The sequence below is a fragment of the Bufo gargarizans genome, chromosome 1 (assembly GCF_014858855.1).
Source record: "Bufo gargarizans isolate SCDJY-AF-19 chromosome 1, ASM1485885v1, whole genome shotgun sequence".
Taxonomy (NCBI): Eukaryota; Metazoa; Chordata; class Amphibia; order Anura; family Bufonidae; genus Bufo; species Bufo gargarizans.
Genome location: NC_058080.1, coordinates 227,889,165 through 227,916,482, shown reverse-complemented (window position 1 = coordinate 227,916,482; position 27,318 = coordinate 227,889,165). Strand labels below are relative to the sequence as shown.

Here is a 27,318-nt window from a genome sequence, read left to right as displayed (position 1 = left end):
AAGGTCATTTGAGGTCAAGAGCAGAACACAATTCTAAATGTCAGTATCTTTGTACTTTCTGCTATGTGGTGGTGGCCAAAATGTTTCCGAGGTTAATTGTAATCCTCATTAGAAATGTCTGTCATTTTCCATGGGTTGTCAGTGACTGTCAGACAGTGTTTGGTACTAGTGTATGGTGAACAAAGATCACAAAGTATCTGAACGGCAGCCGTATTCTGCAAAAGCATGTGGATAAAGCATTGAGGATAGAACTATTGATATCAGAAACTGAAATTATCAAAGATGTTTGGAGTTTATTTATTTCTCATGGTGGTGAAGCTTAGGTTAAACATATATATCCTTCTATTACACAATGGTAGATTTATTTGAATTCTGGAAGATCCATATGGCATGGAAAGTATATGGCAAACACTGTTGGTTCATTTTCCAACCAAGGTCAGATGATCGAGGGGTCTGGCAACCCAATACACATTGCAATGTTAGCCGATCCAGCTTGCATGACATTAGGGTAACATGGAATCTAGTAAATGGTTAGATAAAACGTGAACCAAGGAGGGTCCCAACATAAGTATACACCAATTCAAGCTCACTATTTGGGCTAATGATCAACTGGAATAACAACTGACTTGACCTGCTAAAATACACTTGATCTGAATGACATTTGAATGACATCCTACAAAGTGATGGATGATCAGTTTATTGGGCTTTTAAATTATATATATATATATATATATATATATATATATTGACTTTTGATTTTTCAACCATATTCTAAAGCCAATTAGCTCATTTTCAGAGACTCTCAAGAACATAACATCATGACATTCAATCAATATCAGCAAAATTAGCACAACTAATTGATTATCATCCGTTCAAGAAAGGACTTAGGCCGGGTTCACATCTGCATTGTGAACTCTGGCACTGTAATCCGGTCACTGTATCCAGTGTACATGCCGGATTTTAGCCGGACAAATAAATGCTGCATGCAACATTTTTTGTCCAGCCGAAAGTTACCATATATGCCGGAAAGTGTCCGGATTACCGTTTGATCCCAATACAGTTAATGGGGATCCAGCAGGGCACGGTGGTAAACGGCCATTCCGGATACAGTGAACTCCGACAGCAGATGTGAACCCAGCCTTAGAAAATCCCCAAAGAACCTCAACACCTATAGCTTTACTTATCTTCCCTTACAATAAAGAATATTCTCTAGTTTCATAAGGGAACATAAATAAGTTTTGGTCAGAAAATTAACATCATAGGGTTGTCCCATCTCCTTGTTACTAAGGCGAGATAAAACTAAGCCCTGAGCACCAGGTGGCTGGGAAACAGTGAAGCGGGCTGGCACTGCACTGTATCAGTAGCTCCCAATGCAGTGCACAGCCGAGTTCGGGAAAAAGCATAGCCTGCTGTGCTACACTGGTTCTATAGCTCCTATGCACTGTAATGGGAGCTACTGAAACAGTGCAGGGGCAGCCGGCTCCACAGTTTCCCAGCCACATGGTGGTTGGGGCTTAATCTTATGTTGCCTTAAAGGGGTTGTCCAAGTTATATTTATTGATGACCTATCCTCACCCAGCACCCCCTCCGATCAGCTGTTTGAAGAGAAGGCGTGCGCGGTGTCAGCGCTACCTCCTCTTCACTGTTTACCTTCTAGCCGTTGCATCTGCAGTGGTGAGCAGGTGTAATTACACCCAAGCCTTCCTATTGAAATGAATGGGGCGGCTTGGGTGTAATTACACCTGCTCACCACTGCAGATGCAACGGCTAGAAGGTAAACAGTGAAGAGGAGGCAGCGCTGACACCGCGCACGCCTTCTCTTCAAACAGCTGATCAGAGGGGGTGCCGGGTGTCGGACCCCCGCCGATCTGATATTGATGACATATCCTGAGGATAAGTCATCAATAAATATAACTTGGACAACCCATTTAAGGTACCTTTACACGAGTAGATGATTGGTACAACTGAGCGACGAACAAGTAGTTTCTTGGTGTAGTGAATGTTTTAACAATGACCCTTTAGATGCACCAATTATCATTCACAAAATGGTTATTTTGATTGCATATTCCATCGTTTGTAAAGCAGACAGTTGAATTAACACAAAGTGATAACTTGAGTGGCGTGCTTAAAAACACCCACGGTGTAATCGGCTGTAATCATGTGTGCGGTGAAGGATTCCTGTTTCACATATAAAATTGTTAACATCCAATAATGATTTTTGTGCCACCAACGAGAAACCTACCGATTTTCAGTTGTCGCTCTATCGTTCATTGCTTTTACACTGCTCGATAATTGAGCAGTTTTGCTAAATTTAACGATAATTTACACGATAATCGGCTCCTGTAAAGGTACCTTTAGTAATAGCGAAATAGGACAATCTCTTTCATAAAACATAGTTTAATTTTGAGTTCAATGAACATAACCGTCATTGCACTTCAATGTGTTGTTTTCATTCGTAGGTCCGAATTGTATCGGACTTATATTTTCAAAGTACATTTATGGTTGCCATCACAATACATTTTATGACCTGTCTATATTTGTCATACATATCTGTCTTTTACAATTAAAGATCAAGAAGCAGGGGTATACAATACAACTAACCTGATGTGGATTCTTGGAGTTTTTCTCTCTTCCTTTTTTTCTTTTTACCCTGCAGTCATAAAGAAATGTGTGTTACTTCCATACAATTCATAAGAGCTGACATTAAACAATATGAGATAAAATGAATACACCGATAGTAGGTCGTTGGTTTTCCTTTAAGGTTATTCCGTCTGATCTATTCTTTATTGCTAAACCTAAAGCACAACATGGGTTCAGCAGTGACAAACTTGTCTGCAGTTAACGATTACATAGATAATCCATTGCATTGTCGACATAAACCCCTACAACTAATAAGGTTCGTTTGAACTTGATCAGCAGTTCCCCTGAAGGTAGCAGCAGCAAGTGCTGCCACTTTCAGCCTGACCAAAGACAATTCTTGGCAAGATAAAATGCAGTGGAAACATCTTTGGTAATAAAGGTACAGACTGGAGATAATATGGTAACTAAAAAGCATGGGTGCCTGGGTGTTTCTGTACTAAATTGTTACAAGTATGGTACCTCCTAAGGTCTTTTTACATGGACCTATGCTGGGACCATAACTATTGCAGATCGAAGTCAAATGGAGCTCAGTTAAAGGGCCTTTCATATGACCTGATGCTAAGTAAAAGGGGGACAAATGATCGTTATTATGATTGTTCATTCCCCATTCACTTTACATATTGCTGAAGCACATGCTTTGTTTACACAGGGCGATGTGCTGCTAACAGAAGATGATTCTAGGTGTTGCAAAAAAATGGGATATACTTTCAAATGTGTGTTTTGCTTGTTTGGCAGGTGATCGCCTACACTTTTACACAGGCCAGTTATCAGGAACGAGCATTTGTTCCCAATGAATGGTCTGATCCTTGGCTGATGTTAAAGGGTCCTCTATCTTTGAGTGCCCAATGTAGTATAAAAGGAATATAGGTCAGGCTTCTCCAAGCTCAAACACCACCTTCTGTGTTGATTAAAAAGGGTGTATTTATAGGAAAACAACCTCAGATACTTCCAACATTTTTGACTATATCAACTGAAAAACAAAAAAAACTCTGCATGAACCTTATAATTGGCCACAACAATTATAACAATAGTTTAGCATTTCTTATTATGCATATATTAGCATTTACAATTTAGACGTAATCTAGAATAGACAGTAATGATCATTTAGTTCTCTGTTCTTCCACTCCACTTGAGAATAGTACATAAGAGGATGCAGGACGTGGATGCTCTGTTGGTCTGGAAATACAGCTGGAACTCTTGCCCACTACTAGAAATGTCCAGTCATACAACTCTGATCTACAGAAGTGTGTATTCTGTTGCCTTATTCTGTGGCCAGAAATAATCCCAGTTCTACTGAAAAGCTGCAATTGTACTAAGAATGATCACAGGGACGGGGTGGAAGGCAGCCAACAAGAGACGCTTCTGCCAATGATGTTACTTTTGTCAGCCAAATAGGCTCCCTTGAGAAAAGATAAAACTACTTGTCTGAACAAAGGCTCTACATCCACGTTGACTATACCTGAAATGTTGGACCATTTTGACGCTAATGCTCATAAATTTATCTTTACCAAGTGAACTGTTCTCTTACAGAAAGACAACCATTCAAAAAAAGTCCAGCTATAGCTTGGTGCCTCCTTTTTTCTGATGGGGTTAATGAATTGCTTGGAGACTAGCCAAGTTCCTCAGCTGTTACAAACCCTGGTCTCAGCAACCTGATACCCTGATATTATTCACTCCTTCCTCCCTCACCCAAACTCTAAGACACCTTTATTGCCATCCACCATTTGTCCACCACTTGTACAGCTTAAATACTTTACATGTATATGTGGAATAAATATGTAACTGTCTGGACCATTTCATGTACAATAGTTCCAGATGAGATTCAGCATTCTGTATATAAATTATTATACCAAATTACACCAAAAACATTGTCAGTTTTACATTTTTAAGGATAATCTGGCTATTAGATAACAGAAGCCATTTTTAAAACCCGATATATTTCATGGAATAACACAGGCACATCTGCTATACATATATACATAATTATTTGACCATTTTCACTAGTACATATGAGGGGGCTTTATACAATAGCTTTAATAAGAAGTGCGCTGGAGTAAAATGCACCAAATGTATTAATTTGGTGTATATTCTGTCAACCTATGTGTTAGAATAACAAATCTATGCCAGTTTCTGGCATAAATTATCATAACTATATCAGGCCACAGGAGGTCTCATCCCCTTCTACTAAGGTCCCCCCCAGAAAACTGGTGAAAGTCACATAATAAATGCCCCCCCCCCCCCCCCATAGTCTTAATCGCTAGTCTTTAATTATAGTTGTTTACAATATTGTTTTTGGGTCATTCATAATGATTAATTTACAGGATCAGTAGTATACTAGTCTGGAAAGAAGAGTGGCGAAACCTCTCTTTCACAACCCTGAGCAAGTATATTGGAGAATATAGCCATCACTAGTGAACAAAGCCACCTCTAACTAGGCATTGTTGACTACCACTTTTGTATAAAGAAGTTTGCTAGTGTCTGTAAGAGCTGCAGAATGCCATGGCATGTGATTCATTTTGACGAGCAGTATGCACATATCATGCACACTTAAAACCCAGAGTATAAAACAAAAAGAAAGACATTTTAGAAACTAGAGAACAAGCTGTTTGATTACAATGACTTCACAGGTTAATGTTACATAGTAATGACAGAAAAGAACATGGCAAAGCTGGGAGCAAATCAACTAAAGGTACACATGTCAATCAAGGGTTGTCTCACTCAGTGACAAACAATGGTGACTGACAGCATCTGTATTTCCAGACATTTGACCAAAAACAGTTCAGGTTTTCCTTGAGGTTCATGACTGTGTAAGCACACTTCAGGACAATTTCTTTGTTTGAGAACCTTTTAATTCTCTCTAACCTGGCTTCTAAGCTTTAGGATCAAAATTATAAAAGGGTCTATTATTAACATTTGCCACAGATAAACCCATGTAGAGCAGGAAATTAAATAATCATCTCAAAAGATGACACTTCCACAGTCCTATCGAATTTTCAAGGGTTTTCTAATTGCATCAGAATTTAGGAGAGTTCTTAAAAGCTTGTGTCATGGTGGTATAGAACCCCAGATCTTCTTCATAAAGTACACATGGTTCCTTCCAGTTTCTGCTGGAGATGTGGTTTTGGGGTCAGCACCCTTGCTCACATCTGGTGGGAGTGTCCTCACATTGCTCCTTTTTGGTTTAACGTTACCAAACATAGAAATAAGATACACTAGTTCATTACTTTGATGCCTGAGCACGTGTCCCCCTGGAAACTCACACCTCAGCTCTACCCCTTATGTCAAGCCCTAACCTTGCTGCTTTATGCTAACAAGCTATTTTTACCACTTAGGCTGGGTTCACATGTGCATTTTGAACTCTGGCAGTCTGTCCCAGCGGAGGAACAGACACTGTTCACTATATCCAGTATATATGCCAGCTTTTGGCCGGACAAAAAAATACTACATGCAGCATTTTTTGTCTGGCCAAAAGGCTGGCATATATGAGCACGGTGGCTCAGTGGATAGCACTGGTGTCCTAGGTTCGATTCCAACCAAGGACAACATCTGCATGGAGTTTGTATGTTCTCCCCATGTTGCGTGGGTTTCCTCCGGGTACTCTGATTTCCTCCCACACTCCGAAGACATACTGATAGGGACCTTAGATTGTGAGCCCCACTGGGGACAGTTGGATGCTAATGTCTGTTAAGCGCTGCGGAATATAGTAGCGCTATATAAGTGCATAAACTAAATAAATAATTATAGTGAATAGGGATTCGGCGGTGTGCAGCAGTATTCCACTGGAACAGACTGCCAGAGATCAGAACGCAGATGTGAACCCAGCCTTAGATTGAGAGATACGGAACTTCACTCAGTTGATTCATACATTGATCAAGTCTTGTAGATTTGCCGAATCGCCATTTGGGCAGATGATATTAGGAACAGTTTTCTCACCTTGTGAGGCCCCTGATTAGCTTATATTAAGGGTATATGATTTATCATCTACATTGCCTTTTTGTTAACATTATGTCTCTTTTTGGGAGGAAATGATGTTCTAAATATATTTTTGCACCCTCCAAGGCTCTTATTTGAAGTCAACTTTGTGTATTGCCTTTTTTGTTTTTTTATAGTAGTTTACTAGTAATATTAGGCAACGTGAAGTGACCACCTCTTTTTTTGTAGTTGGTTTTCCCTCCTGTTTGCTCAGCCTTATGCCTATTCTGTATTACATATAATAATGCTATTCTCCATTTCGTGTTTTTGCTTGTTTTTTATACCAGTTGGTAATAGTGTTGGGCGGGAATATTCGAATAGCGAATATTAATCGCGAATATCGGCACTTCGAATATTTAGAATATAATGATATATATTCGTAATTTCGGATATTCTATTTTTTTTTTTTCATCAGTAACCTCCCTTCTTGCTTGTGGGCCAATGAGAAGGCTGCAATGTCTTTGTCTGAGCTTAGCAACCAATAGGAAAGTTGCCTACCCCTTACTATAAAAGAACCTGCCCAGCAGCCATTTTCTGTATTTTTTTGCATTTATGAGAGAGACAGCAGTGTCATTGCTTTGCTCTGTGCTTTCCACACTACGTTAGATAGTTGGTTAGTTAGCTTATATGTATAATACAGATAGTTAGTGGGAGATAGTCAGTGTAGGGCAGGGGCGGACACAGGCAGCAAAGGGCCCCTGTGCAAAGGATGTACCTGCCACCCCCCCCCCCCCAAACCATACATACAAATATAAACATATATGTGCAAATAAAAAACATCTTGTGAATATGTTTACAATATGTATATATATATATATATATATTCTTTTTATACTAGGTCACGCCTCTAACTCTGCCCAAAGCATAACACACCCAGTACCCTTAATGCCCCCACATAGTAATTATTTCCCCTTTGTGCCAGTACATAGTAATTATGTCCAGATATGTACCCCCTCACAGTAGTAATGGTCAGATATGTGCCCACTTCACAGGAAGTTAAAAAAATATACTCACCTGGTTCCTCATGATCACAGTTCAGCCGCTGGCGCTCCACAGCAGTAGCAGGATGTAGTGTCTCACATTGCTCTGCTGGTCTGTGTAGGAGGAGGAGCACAGCAGATTCCCGGCTGCACCGCTCCTCCTCCTACACAGACCAGCAGAGCAATGTGTGACACTACATCCTGCTACTGCTATGGAGCCAGGTCCATATTTAGATTTGATGTTGCCCTAGGCACTTTAGTGCCAGCTTTCTCCCACCAATGAAGTCCATAGCTGATGGTAATATGCTCCCTAGGCCTTCAGCTATCCCTCAGGACTCCCTCATACACTTGGACAATTAAAGGACTGACCTGTTACGTGTGCGCTTGGCAGCTGACGGCATCTGTGTTGGTACCATGTTCTTATGTGCCTGCATTGCTGAGAAAAATTATGTTTTATTATATACAAACAGGGGCGTTACCATTACACCTAGAGGCTCCGCTCTCTCTGTAACTGCAGCGCCCTCTGCACTTTAACATCGCCCGGTGGGATGACATTTTCACTGCCAGGCCCTGTCAAAGTAGACAGTTTACGGCAGTTGCAGAGACAGCAGAGCCTCTAGGTGTAATGGTAACTCCCCCGTTGCTCCTAGAGGATCATTTGCATATATTTGAATATTCATTTTCTTCCTCAACAATGCAGGCATATATGAACATGGGCCCAACACAGACCGGCACTGATGGGTGGCTTTAGCGCTGCCCTAGCCATTTTACAGGCTAAGGCAGCGCTAAAGCATGTCCATTAGTGCCAGTATAGTAAGCTTCCACTGGACTAGAGAAGTCGAGTGGAGGGGTGGTTTGCATTAGTGCCAGTGACATCACCGGGCTCACTGCCAGTCGGAAGCCACCCCCAAATAGTATCCCCAGTGGTAATAAGGCTCCCTACAGTGCCCTCAGTACTAATAGTAATAGTGTGTCCCTATAGGGCACCTCTTATAATCTATAAGGCACTTCTATAGAGTCCTCAGTAGTAGTAATGCCCTCCACCACTGCCCATAGTATTTATAATGTTCCCTGCAGTGCCCCCTGTAATTATAATACCTCCTGCCGTACCCCCCGGAGTTATAATCATCTCCGTAGTGCCCCCATAAATTATAATGCCCGTCCTCTCCCTCCAGTCTTCTATACCATGCAGTCCCATGTAAATAACACCAGTCGCCTCCCACCAGTCTTCTATATGATACAGTCCCATGTAAAAAACATATCTTCCTTACAGTCTTCTATACCATGCAGTCCCGTGTAAATAAATTCACTGCTCTCCCTTCAGTTTTCTATACCACGCAGTCCCATGTAAATAACAACAGTCCTCTCCCTACAGTCCCATGTAAATAACTTCTCCTCTTTACAGTTCTCTATAACATACAGTCCCATGTAAATAACTTAAATCCTCTCCTTCACCCCCCTCCAACACATAGTCCCATATAAATAACAACAATTCTTACCCTCCAGTCTTTTAAAATATCCAGTCCCATGGAAATAACACCAGTCATCTCCCTCCAATCTTCTATAACATACAGTCCCATGTAAAAAACATATATTTCTTATAGTCTTCTATAACATACAGTCCTATGCAACTGACACCCCTTCTTTCAGCGCCTCTAACATACAGTCCCAGTTAAATACCATATTTCTCTCCCACTAAGCAGGGAGGAGTTATAATGGGGAGAACCACATCTCCCAGCATTTCTCTTGCACTTACATTCATTCCATGGCATCACAGGTCTCCACTGCTGAGCGCTGCCTCTTTCTGCACTGGTCACATGACGGTGACCTCATCACAGGTCCTACCTCCACTTCCACTGCTGAAAAGATCACATGACTATGATGTCATCGAAGGTCCTTCAGCTATGGAGTGTAGACACAAACGGGCAGCAGATACGCAGTAAGTGCTAATTAGGCCGCCACACAAAAAAAAAAAAAAAAAAACTCTGCCCCCTCCCGACCTCCACACCAAGGTGCCCAGGTTACCCTGTTGGCAGAGGTAGGCAATGAAAAATATTATAAGATAAAAAAATAAACGCCTTTGCTGGCACTGGGCCCCTGTGCAGCTGAACCAGCTGCACAGGCGGTATGTCCGCCCCTGGGTTAGATAGTGATATAGTATAGCTGATAGGTTCTGCTGTCTATACATACATGCTACATACATACATACATAGTGCTGTGATGTCACAAGTTCACAAAAATACGTATTGAGCCAAAATATTTGCATCATTAGTGCCGATTTCGCAAACGCAAATATATTGGAGCACTCTATCTGCATATAAAGCTATTGTAATGTTCTGCCGTGCCAACCATTTTCTCCAGTCTCAGAAAACTTCTAGCAGCTTGAAAAATTTAGCTATAGTGACCCACGCCTTTATTTCGCACGCATTACGCGAATATTACATTGCCGATTTTTTGCGATCAAGAAAATAATCTCGAATTCGCAAATATATGCTGAATATTCTACCAAATATTCGCGAAATATTGCGAATTCGAAAATTGCCCCTGCCGCTCATCACTAGTTGGTAACTTCTCTGTTCCTTGGGACATGTGAGTCTCACAATATACAACTGCACATCACTTTTTCTTAATAACCCCTTAAAGGGGTTGTCTCACTTCAGCAAGTGGCATGTATCACGTAGAGAAAGTTAATACCAGGCACTTACTAATGTACTGTTATTATCCATATTGCTTCCTTTGCTGGCTAGACTAATTTTTCCATCACATTATGCACTTCTTGTTTCCATGGTTACAACCACCCTGCAAACCAGCATCGGTGGCCGTGCTTGCACACTATAGAAAAAAGCTCTGACCTCTTTGGTGGCTGGGACCATAGGAGCGCGCATAAACCTGTGCGTTTTCCTATAGTGTGCAAGCACAGCCACCGCTGCTGGATTGCAGGGTGGTTGTAACCATGGAAACAAGAAGTGCATAATGTGATGGAAAAATGAATCCAGCCAGCAAAGGAAGCAATATGAACAATCACAATACATTAGTAAGTGCCTTGTATTAACTTTCTCTACATGATAAATGTCATTTATCATGTGCTGGTGCAACGCAACAAGGAGGAGCATCGGAGCAAGAAAGTGCAACTATGCTCCACTACTATGTAGCCTATAAATAAAGAACAGAGTACACCAAGGTTCAGCCCTGAACCCGAACAACCCCTTAAGTGTAAGTCATCAGCATTACCTCCAGTTGTGGATACTGCCCACAGGTGTCACAGCCATAATGTTGCGACCTCAGCTCCTGAGCTGGTGCCATTTTTAAACTCATGACATATACTGTAACATACATGGTGGCCATTGGTCATCACATTGCATTACATGGTGGCCAATCATGTATAGATTCAATACAGAAAGAATTTGATAGGAACTGAATGTGGAATGTTACTTCCAGGGCGATATTAGAAAGGGATCTTCTGGGTTACTGGCTGACAAAAAAGCATCTTCAAAAATGATTACATGGCAAACAATAGTAGTTGTCAGAAACAATTGTGTCCCAGAAAGTAAAGGCGCAAGATACGTCTGGAGTGCTTAGAGTTGGGCTGACAAGAGACTCACCGCACACAGTTACTTGAACATACAGATTCAGGAGCACAGTCTGGTTTTCACTTTTTGGCTGGGGTTACAAGTTCCAGCTGACAATACAGAAATACAGACGAAATAACATTTCATAAGGTTTTATGAATTGCTTGCCTGGCTGTGATAGATCAGTTGTTTAGGCAATCATTCTTAATAAAAGGCAATGGAAATGACTCACATAGTTGTCCCTTGCAGACCAGCCTGGATAGAGCTGCATGTGTAGCTGCCTTTCTTTTCGGGCTAACTCATAGTATTTGGCCTGTTCTTCACGAGACAAAGCGTGCCACTGCAAGAAGGGGAATCCATCTTTAATAATCGCACATCATATGTAATGTAAAGAAACAGCTTCACTTCCTACTATGCACAAAACCAAATAGTATATTAGTACACAACAAAAATGTAATTCAGTACATTTCTTACAAGCCAATACGATCAGGCAGGAATATCACGGTGTCACCATAGTGCATGTGACACGATACAGCATGCAATTAAAATGAATGGTGTGCAAGCTGAAAACAATATTTATACATATATCTTATGTCCTATGCCCCTATGCCAGCTTTCTAGCATAGAAAAAGTTGAAAACAGCAGGTTTAAAACTTTTTAAATGCCACTGTGTCTAAATTTAGGAGCAAATGCCAGTTTCATGCCACCCTAGGGTCGGGTGGGGGTGGGAGGAGTTAAGTTGGGAGGCAGCAGAAATCGGGCGCACATTGCACCAGAAATCTATATAGCTCCTGGCTGGAGTAGGAGTCTGTTCTGCTGTACGGACCGCAGAAGGTGCAACAAATCTATTACTTTCTTTATACATCTTTTGTATCCTCCGACAGCAGCGTTTTTACTAAGACTGGCGTATGAAACACTGGTCTTTAGTAAATGACACCCACTATCTCTAATTTCCCTATCGGAATCGTGGTGGTGAGCAATGACCATTAAAGGAAATCTGTCATCTGGTTTGAGCATATTAAGCTGTCACCATTGCCTTGTACAACTACCTTATTCCCTGCAGTGGTCTTCTTTCTTCTCTTCATGGTTTAATTCTGTTATGCAAATGAACCTCCAAGGTGCCAGAGGGGCGTTATGCGTCATCTCTTGAGCCCAGTAATGCCCCCCTGCAGTGCCCAGCCCGCCTTAATTTCGAGCCCAAGCACGCCTACTCATTATGAAATATCATCCCACAGCCAAGGTGAACAGCGCCGCCCCCTCCGCTAGGTAAACTTATACATTCAAGCTACACCCGTGGCTTCTTTTTTTCGGCCGCCGGAAATCCCGCTCAGGCGCAGTACCGCCGAGCCCAGTGATACTTTTGAAGCTGTTGCCCTCAGGAACTATTTGATCGTACAGGCACAGGCAGTCGGCGGTACTGCGCCTGCGCGAGATTTCCGGCGGCCGAAAGAAAGAAGCCAGGGGTGTAGCTTGAATGTATTAGTTGACGTAGCAAAGGGGGTCGCGCCGCTCACCTCGGCTGTGGGACAATATTTCATAATGAGTAGGCGTGCTTGGGCTCGAAATTAAGGCAGGATGGGCACTGCAGGGAGGCGTTACTGGGCTCAAGAGATGAAGAATAACGCCCCTTTGGTCACCTTCGAGGTTCATTTGCATATCACAAAAAGCTTTTTTACCAGAATTAAACCATGAAGAGAAGAAAGAAGACCACTGCAGGAAATAAGGTAGTTTATTGTACATGCCAATGGTGACAGCTAAATATACTCAAACCAGATGACAGATTCCCTTTAACAACTGGGCCCCCCGAATGGTGGGTGTAGAGGTCTGAGACATAGCAATTAATTCTGGTTATGAATGAATTCACCAGAAATCCCAAATATTAGTGGTATATAATCAAAGATAAAGAACAGAATTAGGATTCCATAAAAACAGTAGAAGTATTAAGAACCGATTAACATTTCACAGCTAAATCCTATATGGCAGGAACCTAAGCATTGCAAATTTGGGAACATGGCCTAAACTGGTGTGAAATTTGCCATTTTATGTTGTTTCTGCTCCCTTAGCCCATTAAAATGCATCGCGCAGTTAAAAAAAACACTGGTTCAGCAATAGTAAAAAAGGAGGTTGACACCGAAATGTGTATACCTGTTTTTTGATTTAACACAGTCTAATTTGCCACAAAATCAATTTAAATCCTTCAAATGGTGTCACCATAATCCCCTTTTATGGTCGGCTTTCCAGCTGCCACACTGACATATGTGCCTTGGATGAGAATAGGCGTTATGTTGGCAGGAAAATGCTATTTGGGCTGTACATGTTTTTAAAGAGAAGGGCCTGATAGCCTTAGGCATGGAGATTAGATAGTTGCTTATACCCCAGTCAACATGGATTTAAATATGTAGAAATATAAGTATCGGGAACCGGGGATCAATAACCAGGGAGAAATGTGCTTATAATTAGGCCAAGGTAAAATGCGCTGCAAGAGTCTGATGCCATAAAAGCTTATTCGAGCTTGTAGCCGACAGAATAACACGGTTTGTGCTAGAACGGCCCCAGGTCTAGAGGATCTCTAGTGGCGCCTAGTCATTAATGCCTTACTCCCACTCTGTAAAAGACACCTAATTAGCTCTCGCAATGCCTCCACCACTATTAATTACATACTGACGTTTAATACCTGTATTAGCACTTCCTCAACATCTGGTGTGGATCTAACTCACTATTGATCTGCTATAACAACATACTTCATGCTGGATACCGTATTTATGTCGGCCTGAGAAATGACTACAATCAGTCAATGTTTTTTAACTATTAAGAGACTGAAATTATTGTTCTATTTTCTAGTGATCTGCATGCTATGATGACTTTTATATGACATCAGGAATTGTAAAAATCACATGATTCCCCTATACACAGAACAATATTTTATCTCTCACAACAGCCGCTATGGCATGCTGGTACGAAAATCTCTGCCGTGACTTTTGCGTTAACTATTAACTGGAGTCCTCATTTATTGTGCAGTTGAATAAATTCTATTATTCACGGTTATCATGTATTTCAAGATGGAGTAGTGACTGACTGCAGTTATTATTATTATTAAAGACTAGGAATCTGAACTAAGATTAGAAACATTAAAAGTCTACCACCTTGATCACTTTTATACCTTTATTCAAATGCTCAATAAATAAGGGGCACGCACTCTCTCTCTCTCTCTCTCTATATACAGGTCCTTCTCAAAAAATTAGCATATTGTGATAAAGTTCATTATTTTCTGTAATGTACTGATAAACATTAGACTTTCATATATTTTAGATTCATTACACACCAACTGAAGTAGTTCAAGCCTTTTATTGTTTTAATATTGATGATTTTGGCATACAGCTCATGAAAACCCCAAATTCCTATCTCATAAAATTAGCATATCATGAAAAGGTTCTTTAAACGAGCTATTAACCTAATCATCTGAATCAACTAATTAACTCTAAACACCTGCAAAAGATTCCTGAGGCTTTTAAAAACTCCCAGCCTGGTTCATTACTCAAAACCGCAATCATGGGTAAGACTGCCGACCTGACTGCTGTCTAGAAGGCCATCATTGACACCCTCAAGCAAGAGGGTAAGACACAGAAAGAAATTTCTGAACAAATAGGCTGTTCCCAGAGTGCTGTATCAAGGCACCTCAGTGGGAAGTCTGTGGGAAGGAAAAAATGTGGCAGAAAACGCTGCACAACGAGAAGAGGTGACCGGACCCTGAGGAAGATTGTGGTGAAGGACCGTTTCCAGACCTTGGGGGACCTGCGGAAGCAGTGGACTGAGTCTGGAGTAGAAACATCCAGAGCCACCGTGTACAGGCGTGTGCAGGAAATGGGCTACAGGTGCCGCATTCCCCAGGTCAAGCCACTTTTGAACCAGAAACAGCGGCAGAAGCGCCTGACCTGGGCTACAGAGAAGCAGCACTGGACTGTTGCATGTCATTCGGAAATCAAGGTGCCAGAGTCTGGAGGAAGACTGGGGAGAGGGAAATGCCAAAATGCCTGATGTCCAGTGTCAAGTACCCACAGTCAGTGATGGTCTGGGGTGCCATGTCAGCTGCTGGTGTTGGTCCACTGTGTTTTATCAAGGGCAGGGTCAATGCAGCTAGCTATCAGGAGATTTTGGAGCACTTCATGCTTCCATCTGCTGAAAAGCTTTATGGAGATGAAGATTTCATTTTTCAGCACGACCTGGCACTTGCTCACAGTGCCAAAACCACTGGTAAATGGTTTACTGACCATGGTACTACTGTGCTCAATTGGCCTGCCAACTCTCCTGACCTGAACCCCATAGAGAATCTGTGGGATATTGGGAAGAGAAAGTTGAGAGACGCAAGACCCAACACTCTGGATGAGCTTAAGGCCGCTATCGAAGCATCCTGGGCCTCCATAACACCTCAGCAGTGCCACAGGCTGATTGCCTCCATGCCACGCCGCATTGAAGCAGTCATTTCTGCAAAAGGATTCCCGACCAAGTATTGAGTGCATAACTGAACATAATTATTTGAAGGTTGACTTTTTTTGTATTAAAAACACTCTTCTTTTATTGGTCGGATGAAATATGCTAATTTTTTGAGATAGGAAATTTGGGTTTTCATAAGCTGTATGACAAAATCATCAATATTAAAACAATAAAAGGCTTGAACTACTTCAGTTGGTGTGTAATGAATCTAAAATAAATGAAAGTCTAATGTTTATCAGTACATTCCAGAAAATAATGAACTTTATCACAATATGCTAATTTTTTGAGAAGGACCTGTATATATATGCTTGAGAAAGGCTCTGTGTTTTGAGCCGAAACGTCGCCTCACTGTGCCACTGTGGTCGAATAAATTTTGAATTTTTCTATTGGATGTGCTGTCCGTTTTCATATATATATATATATATATATATATATTTGTGTTCCTTTTGATAGAAGAACCTAAATGAACATGGTTCTTACGAATTTGTTTGTCTATTTAGTGCTCAATACTTTGTAGACAAGCCTCTATGTGTTTGCCAGACTTGAGCTCAACTTTTGGCTCTTGTTAATTATAGACACTGGTTATACTCCTGGTTGACATCAGCTAGATGCAGAACTTTCTGAAAGGGTCACCCATCAACAGGCATAAAAAACTGTTATAATGATGGACCAATCACTAATATTCTAAACCCTGTATATGCCCACAGTGATAATCAGCATAGGAAATGCTGGGTCCTGAGGTTCACATCACCAGAGCCTAACTACTGAGTTGGGTTCTAAAGTCCGTGCCATAGCTCTAGGTCGCCAATCCTCAGTGAAGTTCTGAGAAACCTTCACTTTAAATAGTTGTTAGCTATGTACATACTATCACTAAAACTATAGTAGCTGTGAAACCCTGTATGTATAGATACTGGTGTGCCTATAGTAAGGCTGTAAAGGACAAATTAGGACAAAAAGTTGACGCATCAAAGGATACTCAATGAACTTTCTAACCAATGTTCTCTACCTTAAAGCCCTGTAGGTCAGGGGGTCAGAGTCAGATCAATGAACACATACATGACAGGCCAAGAGAAACCACAGTTCCAGGAGCTACAGTCATCCACTTTGTGGTGCCCTGGGGACTTGAAATTTGATAGAATGAGGCATGCAACTGAAACAAAACTCTGCAGTTTATTATAGGAACGTTCAAACTATAAAATAAATCGCTCATGGAGAACATGTCTGATTAGTGAAGCTCAGCTTCACCTAAACAAAAAAAAGGGGAAACCAGGTGGAAAAGAAACAGAATTCAAGCTTTCTTGGTTCCAACTGGTAATGAGTATGTGCAGCCATTCGCTATTAAGAGGTTAGTAACACATAAGAAGCATTCTAGCATTTGAACATATACTTAGTTTCATGTTTGGGTTCCTTGGGCCCACCAGAGGAAATTATTCTTGAGGCTCAATCTTTATATTAGGAATAAAGTTTAATAGTTTTTGAATCAAAGAAACAGAGCCTAGTGCCAGGTGATTGGTCCACAATGGTTTCAGAGCCTGGGACGCATTGGAGGATCCTCTGGTGGCCAGTCTGACCTGTATTGGGTACAGGTGGTGCCTATTGTTTATCCATGTTAAAATTCATATGTGTAGTGGCATCTGCTCTTTAAAGAACCTAAACAATAGGAAAGTCTCTCCTTATACACTACACTCATTGTGGTACTGTGGTACACAGTGTTTACAGTCTGCCACATTACCTATAACTATCTTAGCTTCAGTTTTGGGCCACTCTATATAGTCACTGAAGTCACATATTCCCCGGTTGATACACAGGCTTCTCCACATCCTGTATTTTTTAACATCTGTCCTGCTTAAGGCTATTTTACAGACTGCTCATGAATTCAATAAATGTAAGACATATTTTTTTCATAATTCCAATAAACATTGTGAAGGTTTTATAGTAGTAAACCTGAGGATAGACATGCTGAAATTAGACTCTAAAATGACAAGCAGATAGGGTGATAGCTTTCCTGGAAGTGTGTGAGTCACAGGAAATCCACAGCAGAAATAATTCGTTTCTGGGAAGTGAATGAGGTTTATATGCTAAATTCTGTAAAGAAAATGAAAGTACGCTGGGTTGTGGGCAATTTTAGACACCATATAATATGCTAGTAGCGTAATGTGAAGTTTGTGTAAAACAGTCATTTAAAAGACCCAGGTGATTCATAATATTAGTACCTCTGTGACAATCTGTGGCTCCTCCAAGGAAACCCATTTCATGACAATCATACTGATCATTTGGGGACACACAGAACCAAAGAGATTGCTCCATGTAAATAGAGCTAAACAAGCGTCAATCAATGTCAACCTGCTGGTGTCAACCTGCTGAGGTCCAACTGACCAAAAAAGATCTGGTCACCAACCTATATGTTTTTAGGTGACTCTGGTTTGCTAATATTTAGGTTAAAAGGGTTATCTGGTTTACCATAAAAAGATCAAAAATATCACTATGTGCTTTAAAAACAAGAAAGCAATACTATGCCTTGTCAATCGGGCACCTCTACCATGGCAGTCCCACCAGTCTTTGTTTACAAGAGGCCACCATGTCATAGCTGCAGTCACGTGCATGATGATGCCACACCAATAATGACGTTGTGACTCATAACTTAGCGTTATCACTTTTGGAGAAACTTTGACACCCTAGAACCATGTGACATGGTCCCTGTGAATCAATATACAAGTCACTAATTGTTAGCAATGTAGGACATGTGGTGGGGAATAAATCAGAAAACCCCTTTAAATTGCAAAACTACTTCTGGATTGCTACAAAGACATACCGGGCAGCCATGTAAATGGCACTGAGGGACAGTTTTCTTCCTTCTGAAGGAGAGCTAGGACTCAATGCTGCAAGCATGATGTGAGTGGAATGCCCAAACATTACCAAGACGGGAAGCACTCAGGATATCTTGTTGGAAAGAGTACAAAGCAGTTTTGTTTTTGGTACATTATAAATTATTCTTCGGGGACGTAGAACAAGGCAGAGGCGAATCGAGCGCTGACCGTTCACTTCCTCATTTACCCCGTACTCACAGGTTGCCAAGCAACAGCAAAATCATTAGCGAGCGTCCGAATGACACGGGGGCAGAAATCAGGGTTCTGTGGCGTAGAGTACAGGTTAGCAGAAAGGAAAAGGAAGAAGCCCCCAAAGCTCACCCTTCTGCCGAGGATCTGATTGATGGCAGCACTTTCTTTAAGCGTACACTCTGCTACAACGTTCGCTCTCATCTCTTTCATATACAACATAAAAGCGTTCAGCGGTTTCTTTATATGAGGTCTTTTTGGCTCCTGTTCTTTTCTCTGTTCATGATGAGATTTCCTAAATGGAAAAGAAGGACACCTTGTGATTAAAACCACACAAAAGAGCAAATGAAGACATATAATTAATGGGTTCATATATGCTTGCAACTAATTACATGACACAATCTTTTCTCCATCACTCTCATCTTGTAAACTATCTTTCTGAGGCCTTGAGGCACCCAGTTTGTGTACACATATTTTCTAAAACTCTACATAATTTATTATAATTGCTGTAATTTAACACAACATTGCATATGGAAACCCGATGACACTCATACGATTTAAAGTGCCATATTTTCACCGTTTTGAATATCAGGCATTTGAACAATAAGGTCATGTATAATCTTAATGGGGTCGTCCTTAAAGGGCATATGTCAGCAGATTTATACCTATGAAACTGGTTTACCTGGTGCATGTACACTTGGCAGCTGAAGGCATCTGTGTTGGTCCCATGTTCATATGTGGCCACATTGCTGAGAAAAATTATGTTTCAATATATGGAAATGAGCCTCTAGGAGCAACAGGGGCGTTGCTGTTACACCTAGAGACTCTGCTTCTCTCTTCAACGGCCACACCCTCTGCACTTTCACAGGACCAGGCAGTGATGACATTTACACAGCCTGGCTCTTTTAATCAAAGTGCAGAGGGCACGGCAGTTGTAGAGAGAGCAGAGTCTCTAGGTGTAACGGCAACGTCCCCATTGCTCCTAGATGCTCATTTGCATATATTAAAACTTCATATTTCTCAGCAATGCGGGCTCATATGAACATGGGACCAACACAGATTCCTTCAGCTTCCAAGCGCACATGTAACAGGTCAGTCAATTTCATAGGTACAAATAATGAAGCAATTGCACAACATAGAGTCATAAGAACAGTTGGCCCACAATTGTTATTACATGGAAAATACAAATAAACACCAATCGTAGATAACTTACAAAGTGAGTATGCGTACTAGGCCTGTATACCAAGTATCGACACCAAAAAGGAGAGAAAAGGCAAAGCACGACTAACAATATATATATAAATTGTATAACCCCCTGAGGAAGCTTACGCGAAACGCGCGTTGGGGCTCATTGGATCACTACTTTGGTATTTATTGATGACATTTTTTATTCACTATATTGTTCAATTTATTGTCCATGTACATTGTATTTTATGCCCTTTGCACTTTAAATGTATGTACTGTATCTGGCTCCAATATCTTGTTCATGGTTGGCGAGGTCATTTATGCATATCCCCCACTTGGGTATTTATTTATTAACTATCTAGTATCTCTTTGGCCTTGTCTATTGTTTTTTCAAATCTTCATGTTGTCCATTCTGTGATCCTCTCCCACCCTGTGTGTCTTTTCATCCACCATTGTATTGTATTGTCTGTCATTGTATTTTATTGGATTTCCCCCCTTTGGGAACCATAATAAAGTTTATATATATTGTTAGTCGTGCTTTGTCTTTTCTCTCCTTTTTTGGTGTCGATGGAAAATACAAGTAGCAACGAAAACAGACATGTTAAGAGAGGTGACAGATCCTCCTTTAAGGACAGCCAAAAAATGCTACTGCTCCACATGAGGAGACTCTTACTAAAAATGACATGGGATTGTTGTGGGACCCTGTCACTCATACTGCTATTGGGTCCACAACTACAGACATAGTGTGAACCTCAACCGCACTGAATATCTTGCGTGGTCTTACCGTGTAAAGTATTACTTACACATGCATTAAGTCATTGTCATGATGGTGTTCTTGTTTAACCTGAGGATTGACAATAGCGGGGTGAGGGATTCCAGTTGGGTGTGGACCTGGAGGGCCAGGAACCATATGATGTGAATACCTAAACCGAAAATATAGGTAAATTAAAGGGCAATAATACAAAAGTACATTTCTTCCAATAATTTTACTACTAGCTATTTGTGGTCACCCTAAACATTCAATATATCCAGAAAACAAACACACATCTGCGAAGATTAGGATTATAACAGATGCAGACACAGATTAACATGCGGGATTCTGAGATGAAGTGTAAGTATCATTGTTTTGTGTGTGCTTTGAACTGCTTAGATTACATTGTGTGTGTTTTTATTGAAACTGCTTTCCACTTTGAACTGGATTAACATATTTAAAAAGAACAGTTCAGACAGAATAATTGATTCATTCCTAGCCGACTTGGGTCAATCAATTCAGTTCAAACAGGGTTATTGATTGACAGATTTCATGTAAAAATGGCTTTAGAAGCCGCAGGCGTCTATAATGCTGCTCTGCTGACAATCCCGCCACTTAGTAAATTGTCTTTATAGGGAAGAATAGGCCACAGGCATGAAATGGAGGATTGGGATTATTCTAGTGCAGAAGATTAGACATCTTGATTGTCAGCTATTATACTGTAGGGATAAACTGCAGATCATTGTGATCCACAGGAAAGGGTGAACGGGAAACAACATACTTGTGTTGGACAGTCATGTATTATGTGCACTATTATAACATATTTAATATATACATTTTATATAACACTATATATGCATTACACATAATGCAAACATATTTTTGTAAAACTGTAAGATACCCAACTACTATGAAGAAAACAATGCCAATACAAGGGCTTCTTCTTATAGATGCATAAACCGGACGTACCCAGCTGCTTCGTGTTGCCCGATGAAGAATCTAGTTCAGCCCTGACATGTACTACATCTACACAATTAAAGGGGTCTGCCATCAGACCCCTGTTAAACCAGGCAGAATGCTGAATGTACTGATACCTTTCACTTAGCAATCTGAGGCTTCATTCTGGAGAATAACTATCTTTAATCCGTATGGAAACAAGCAGTTAAGTGTACTGAGGGAGGGCCCAAACCACTTTGTGCACCATTATTCCTACTGCTTCCAATGCAATCCCCCCCCCCCTCTCAACTGACAGGTTCAGGCAAAATGACTATATGTAGGAACCTGGCCCTGTAAACTATGAAGGAGAGGGAGGGGCTGAAAGAGGAAGCAGAAGATGCAAGGGTGCACAAAGTGGCTTGGGTCCTCCCTCAGTGCACTTAAAGGGGTTATCCAAGACTATATAATGCTCCTCCATATGCCGGGCCCCTCACAATGAATATACTTACCTGGCTCCCCGCTCCCTGCACGTCACCCGCGATGCTAGGGAGGCTCGTCCCCGTCTCCGCCTGCCATTGGGGAGAAGCAGCAGCGATGGTGCAGGGACCAGGAGCCAGGTAAGTATATTCATTGTGAGGGGCCCGGCATATGGGGGGGGGGGGGGGGGGCTTGGATAACCCCTTTAACTGCTCATTTCCATATGGATTAAAGGTAATTATTCTTGAAAAAAAATCAACAGATCACTAAGTAAAATGCATCATTACATTCAGCTGAGATAGCTCTACAAGACAGTGTGCCTGGTTTAAAGGGGTTATCCGGTAATATATATTGATGATCTATCCTCTGGATAGGTCATCAATATCAGATCAGCAGAGATCCAACATCAGAGATCCGCCGATCAGCTGTTAGAAGAGTCCAGCACTCCTTGAGAGCCGCGGCTTCTTCCTAGGCCATGTGACTTCACCGTACATTGTTCACATGGCCTAGTTGGAGCTCAGCCCCATTGAACTGAATGGGGCTGATCTGCAATGCCAAGCACAGCCGCTTGTATGGCACTGTGCTTGGAGAATGGAGAGCTGCTGATCGTTGTGATAATGATGACCTACCTGAGGATAGGTTATCATTATCCATTCCTGGATAACCCCTTTAACAGTAAATTTCCTGGTGACAGAATAACTTTAATAAAGCTTTCACCAGCACCACTCCAGTTCAAAGAATCCATCTTTATATACTAGAAGTCTGTACACTATAGCTTTTCAAACACTAACCCAAGGATGCAAAGTCAATGGATGTATTCTATTGGGGCATAAAATGAGTGCCTCAGCAACAGTACCAATGATGAAACAATGATCGCCACTTAACTTCACTGGTTGGAGTACTGCTAAATCCATAGGCAAAAAGATCCAACGATTGTGTCTATTGTACATGGGCAAATATTTAGCTTTTCCCAATTGGTACAAGAGAGGTGTAACTTGAAACACAAAATCTGTAACAGGGTCTCCAAGTAATCTTGTGCCATTTGTAGTATTGTGACCTTTCGAGCCCTGTTCTTTATTTTTTATTTTTTTTTACAATACTCTTTTGTTAAAAGGGTCCCTTAAAATTAAGCTAATTACAGGCTGTCCTGTTGTGTGCACCCCTAGCCTTCAGATCAGTAATCTGTGCATGAACCGTGCACAAGGGTTCAATTCCCCTCCAGCACGATTACATGGGAAATGAAGCAATACATGAGCCCCCCTTGAAATCAATAAGCTGTTCTTATAACGAATGAACACAGCAGGTCCTCTAGAGCGAAGCACAGTATTGGTAGCTGTTCTCTACCTTAGATAACTGATGGAAGTACTGAATGATCAACCCTCCTGTGTTAAAGAGCATCTGTCAGCATGAGCCTATTAAACCAGACCTGTAAAAAGATATCCTAATTATGGCTGTGGCCCTGTAGCTGAGAAATATTTTTTTATTCATATGCAAATGATCCAACTTAAGCGCCAAGGGGACGGCGATAGCCCTTGGAGCACCAGTTTTGTACACCCCTTCAGCTTCAGTCCCTAACCCCTTCCCCTGGATTGACAGGGCTAGATGTCTCGTCTAGTCCTGTCTTCTTGTGCTTGTTGCTCTCAAAGTGAAGAGACCTGTGATCTCACGCCGGCGCTGTGTCTCCTGGCTTCAGCGCTTGCTCAGATGGAATCTGCTCTGCTTGGAGTGCAGCAAGAGATACAAGCATTGAGACCAGAAGATACAGCGCAGGCACAAGAAGACAGGTCTCAGCACGTGAAGAGCAGCAGACACAAGAAGGCAGGTCTAGACATCAATCCTGGGGAAGGGGGAGGGACTAAAGCTGAATGGGTGCAAGAAACTGGTGCTCCAAGGGCTCTGACTGGCCCCTTGGTGCTCCAGTTGGGTTATTTGCATATAAATAAAGTGCGCTTTTCTCAGCCACAGGGCACAGATAGCCATAATCAGAGTATATATGTTTATCAGCATGATCAACCCTACTGGGCTGTATGCCTGGTTTAACAGTGTTGATCTTGCTGACAGATTCTTTTTAACGCAGTCTCTAATACAGTATTTTAACCTTTTGAGAACAGATTAACAAATTCTTGAAACTACCCTGTGAGTTATTTTATATGCTGAGATAAGGTAATCTATTGTCCATGTTGGTCATCAGTAGACACTGTGGTTTTGTTTATAGGTTTAAGGAATCAATATATGTTAAAGATGGATACATGAACACTTATAATTTAACTAGAATTACTATAAATCCACCTAAAAGTACAACACTGGCACCTTTTTATCTTTGGAACTAAATGTACCTTTAAAACACGTGGAAACATCAACTCTGGAAACTTTCTATGATGTATATGAAAAATGATCCTAGCAAATTCTCTATAACTCATTAAGAACCAATGAAACCTGCTATTACAGTAAATCCATTATGAAATCCCTGTATACAAGACGTCTTGGCATCTTTGAAGGGGGAGTGAACAAGAAGCCTCAGATATGATGCATTAAGAAAACATTACAAAATACTACAAGCCACAGTTCTATTGCAAGGCAGAGAAAGTTGCACACCCGGGCAGGAATGACAGACATTAGGGGAAACCGTCAACCCTTTTCCAAATTCATTCGAGCTTCAGAATTATTCCATATCTTTCCTATTTACGTCAATGGAGAAAATCATCTTACTTGTCTCTAATATAATGTGCCCACTTGCCCTAAGAACACTAAGATGTTGTTTTATACCATCTGGTTCATCCAGAAACCCGTCTCTGTGCCAGCACCATCTACCAAGTACAACATCAAGCTGATTTTAAGTGAAGCAGATCAACCTATGAGGCCTGCAATCTGGCACAATTTAGTCAGATATCAGGGCAGAGTCATCACAAATACTTGCTAATGTACCATTCATATATCCTGCTGTATAAACAATCCTCATAGCTGGATGGTTCAACTCCATGGGCGTCATAGATCAAGACTTGCACTTGCACCCTGGTCTTCATATCCCCCCGCGCCTCAGAAGGGTGAACTTAACTTATGAGGCATATGAGCTCGTAGCTGGCGTAGATCTCAGTCATCACCGATGCCATAAAACGGGTGTAAATGATGCTAAATGTGCCAAGACCAACGCCTTCTTTTCGGAAAGTGGCAAAGGTTGCGTAGAAACGCCACTTGTGCCCAGATTTAGGTGTTTAAAAGTCACAAACCCAGGGTACAGTGGCGTCGGGGTATGATAAATCCCCTCCAATGTTTCTCAATGACCCCAAAAGGTGATGTCTTCTGGATTTTCCATAGAGAGAACATAGGAAAAATGATTGACTTAGGCCTCATGCACACGATCGACTTTCAATGGGTCAGTTGAAAACTCGAAAAATGCACCGTTGTTCATCAGCGGCCGTGATCCGTGTTTCCTGTCCGTCAAAAAAATATGACCTGTCCTATTTTTTTGACGGATAACGGTTCACGGACCCATTCAAGTCAATGGGTCCGTGAAAAAACACGGATGCACACAAAATTGGCATCCGCGTCCGTGATCCGTGGCCGTAGGTTACTTTCATACAGACGGATCCGAAGACCTGTCTGCATAAAAGCTTTTTCAGATCAAAGTTTTCACTTCGTGAAAACTCAGATCCGACAGTATATTCTATCACAGAGGTGTTCCTATAGTGAAGGGGACGCTTCAAGTGCGGCACCTGAGGGGTTAATTGTGCTGATCACAGCCCCCTGTAAGAGATCGGATGCTGACAGGCAGCAGTCATGTACACAGTTCGTAGTATATTCTAACTTGAAGCGTCCCCATCACCATGGGAACGCCTCTGTGTTAGAATATACTGTCGGATCTGAGTTTGGACGATCTAACTGAAATCCGATAAATAGAGGCATTCCCATGGTGATGGGGACGCTTCAAGTTAAAATATACCATCGGATTGGAGAAAACTGGTATATTAATGGGGACTCCAGACTTTACATTGAAAGTCAATGGGGGATGGATACATTTGCAATTGCACCATATTGTGTCAACGTCAAACGGATCCGTCCCCATTGACTTGCATTGTAAGTCAGGACCGATCCGTTTGACTCCGCACGGCCAGGCGGACACCAAAATGACTTTTTCCTTTATGTCCGTGGATCCTCCAAAAATCAAGGAAGACCCACGGAAGAAAAAACGGAAACGGATCACGGAACTACGGGACCCGTTTTTGCGGACCGCAAAAAAAAACGGTCGTGTGCATGAGGCCTTAGTAAAGTAATAAATCACATGTGCAATATTAAAGGGGTTGTCAAGAAGACAACTATGTCCACATGCCCTATCAAAGAATAGAGACATCACAGTGGGGCAGGGAAGTCCCCTGCCCCAGCCCCATGCTTTAAGTCAAAATGGAGAGCTCCTCCGTAAGAAAAGCTCTGTAAGGGCAGCTCGAGCGGTCAATCTGTATGGCCGCCATGTAATAATGCATTTCCCCTACAGTGATTGCTGCAAAGGAAATTCTGACGGTAAACAGCTTCTTCCAGCAAATCAGACTCTTTAATACATTTTAACACCTTCTTCTGGACCGTAAAAAATATCAGAAATCTAACACATTCTTCACTTTATTCCAGGGCTTGGACATCTTAGGCTCCCAAATGTTTAGGACTGGACTTTAGGAGTAAAATTAAAAGGGTTACATAATAGGACTAGAAAACAGGGTATGTTTTGTTCTGTTTCAGAAACAGCGCCACTCTTATCCATAGGCTACCCTTGGTATTACAGTGCGTCTCTGTTCAGTGCAATGAAGGAGTTGCTCATAACAAAGAATTAGTTTATCATTTGCAAATCTCAACAGATAAAAATGAAAGCCAGAATCTGGCTGTTACTGCTGTTTTGTCGGCACTATATGATTCTGTATAAGGCCTCAGTGTTTTGTTCAGTGATTTTGAGCCAAAACCAGGATCGGCTCTAAACACAGAACAGGAACAGATCTTTCCCTTATACCTTATCTCTGTGGAGGCTCCAGTCCTGGTTTTGGCTCACAATCACTTATGAAAATTACTGACCAAAACACTGACGTGTGAATGAGGCTTAGGACTCATGCACATGAATGTATTTTCTTTCCATGTCCGTTCCGTTTTATTTTGCGGACCGTATGTGGAACCATTCACTTCAATGGGTCTGTACAAAAAAACTGAAGTTACTCCGTGTGCATTCCGTTTCCGTATTTCCATTCCGCAAATTTTTTTTCCTATTATTGTTCGCATTACGG

At 41.5% G+C, this 27,318-nt stretch overlaps 1 protein-coding gene across 2 annotated transcripts in view; it reads right to left on the bottom strand.

Annotated features, from left to right (window-relative positions):
- The window catches only part of LEF1 (lymphoid enhancer binding factor 1), a 116,815-nt gene that overhangs the window by 18,320 nt on the left and 71,177 nt on the right, over positions 1-27,318 (bottom strand). For both annotated transcript variants that reach the window (XM_044269839.1, XM_044269921.1), the window contains exons 6-9: positions 20,697-20,816; positions 18,841-19,003; positions 11,394-11,501; positions 2,602-2,650 (exon numbers count right to left, since the gene is read on the bottom strand). In XM_044269839.1, coding sequence (XP_044125774.1) covers positions 2,602-2,650; positions 11,394-11,501; positions 18,841-19,003; positions 20,697-20,816 — 440 coding nt within the window. The remainder of the gene's footprint in view (positions 1-2,601; positions 2,651-11,393; positions 11,502-18,840; positions 19,004-20,696; positions 20,817-27,318) is intronic.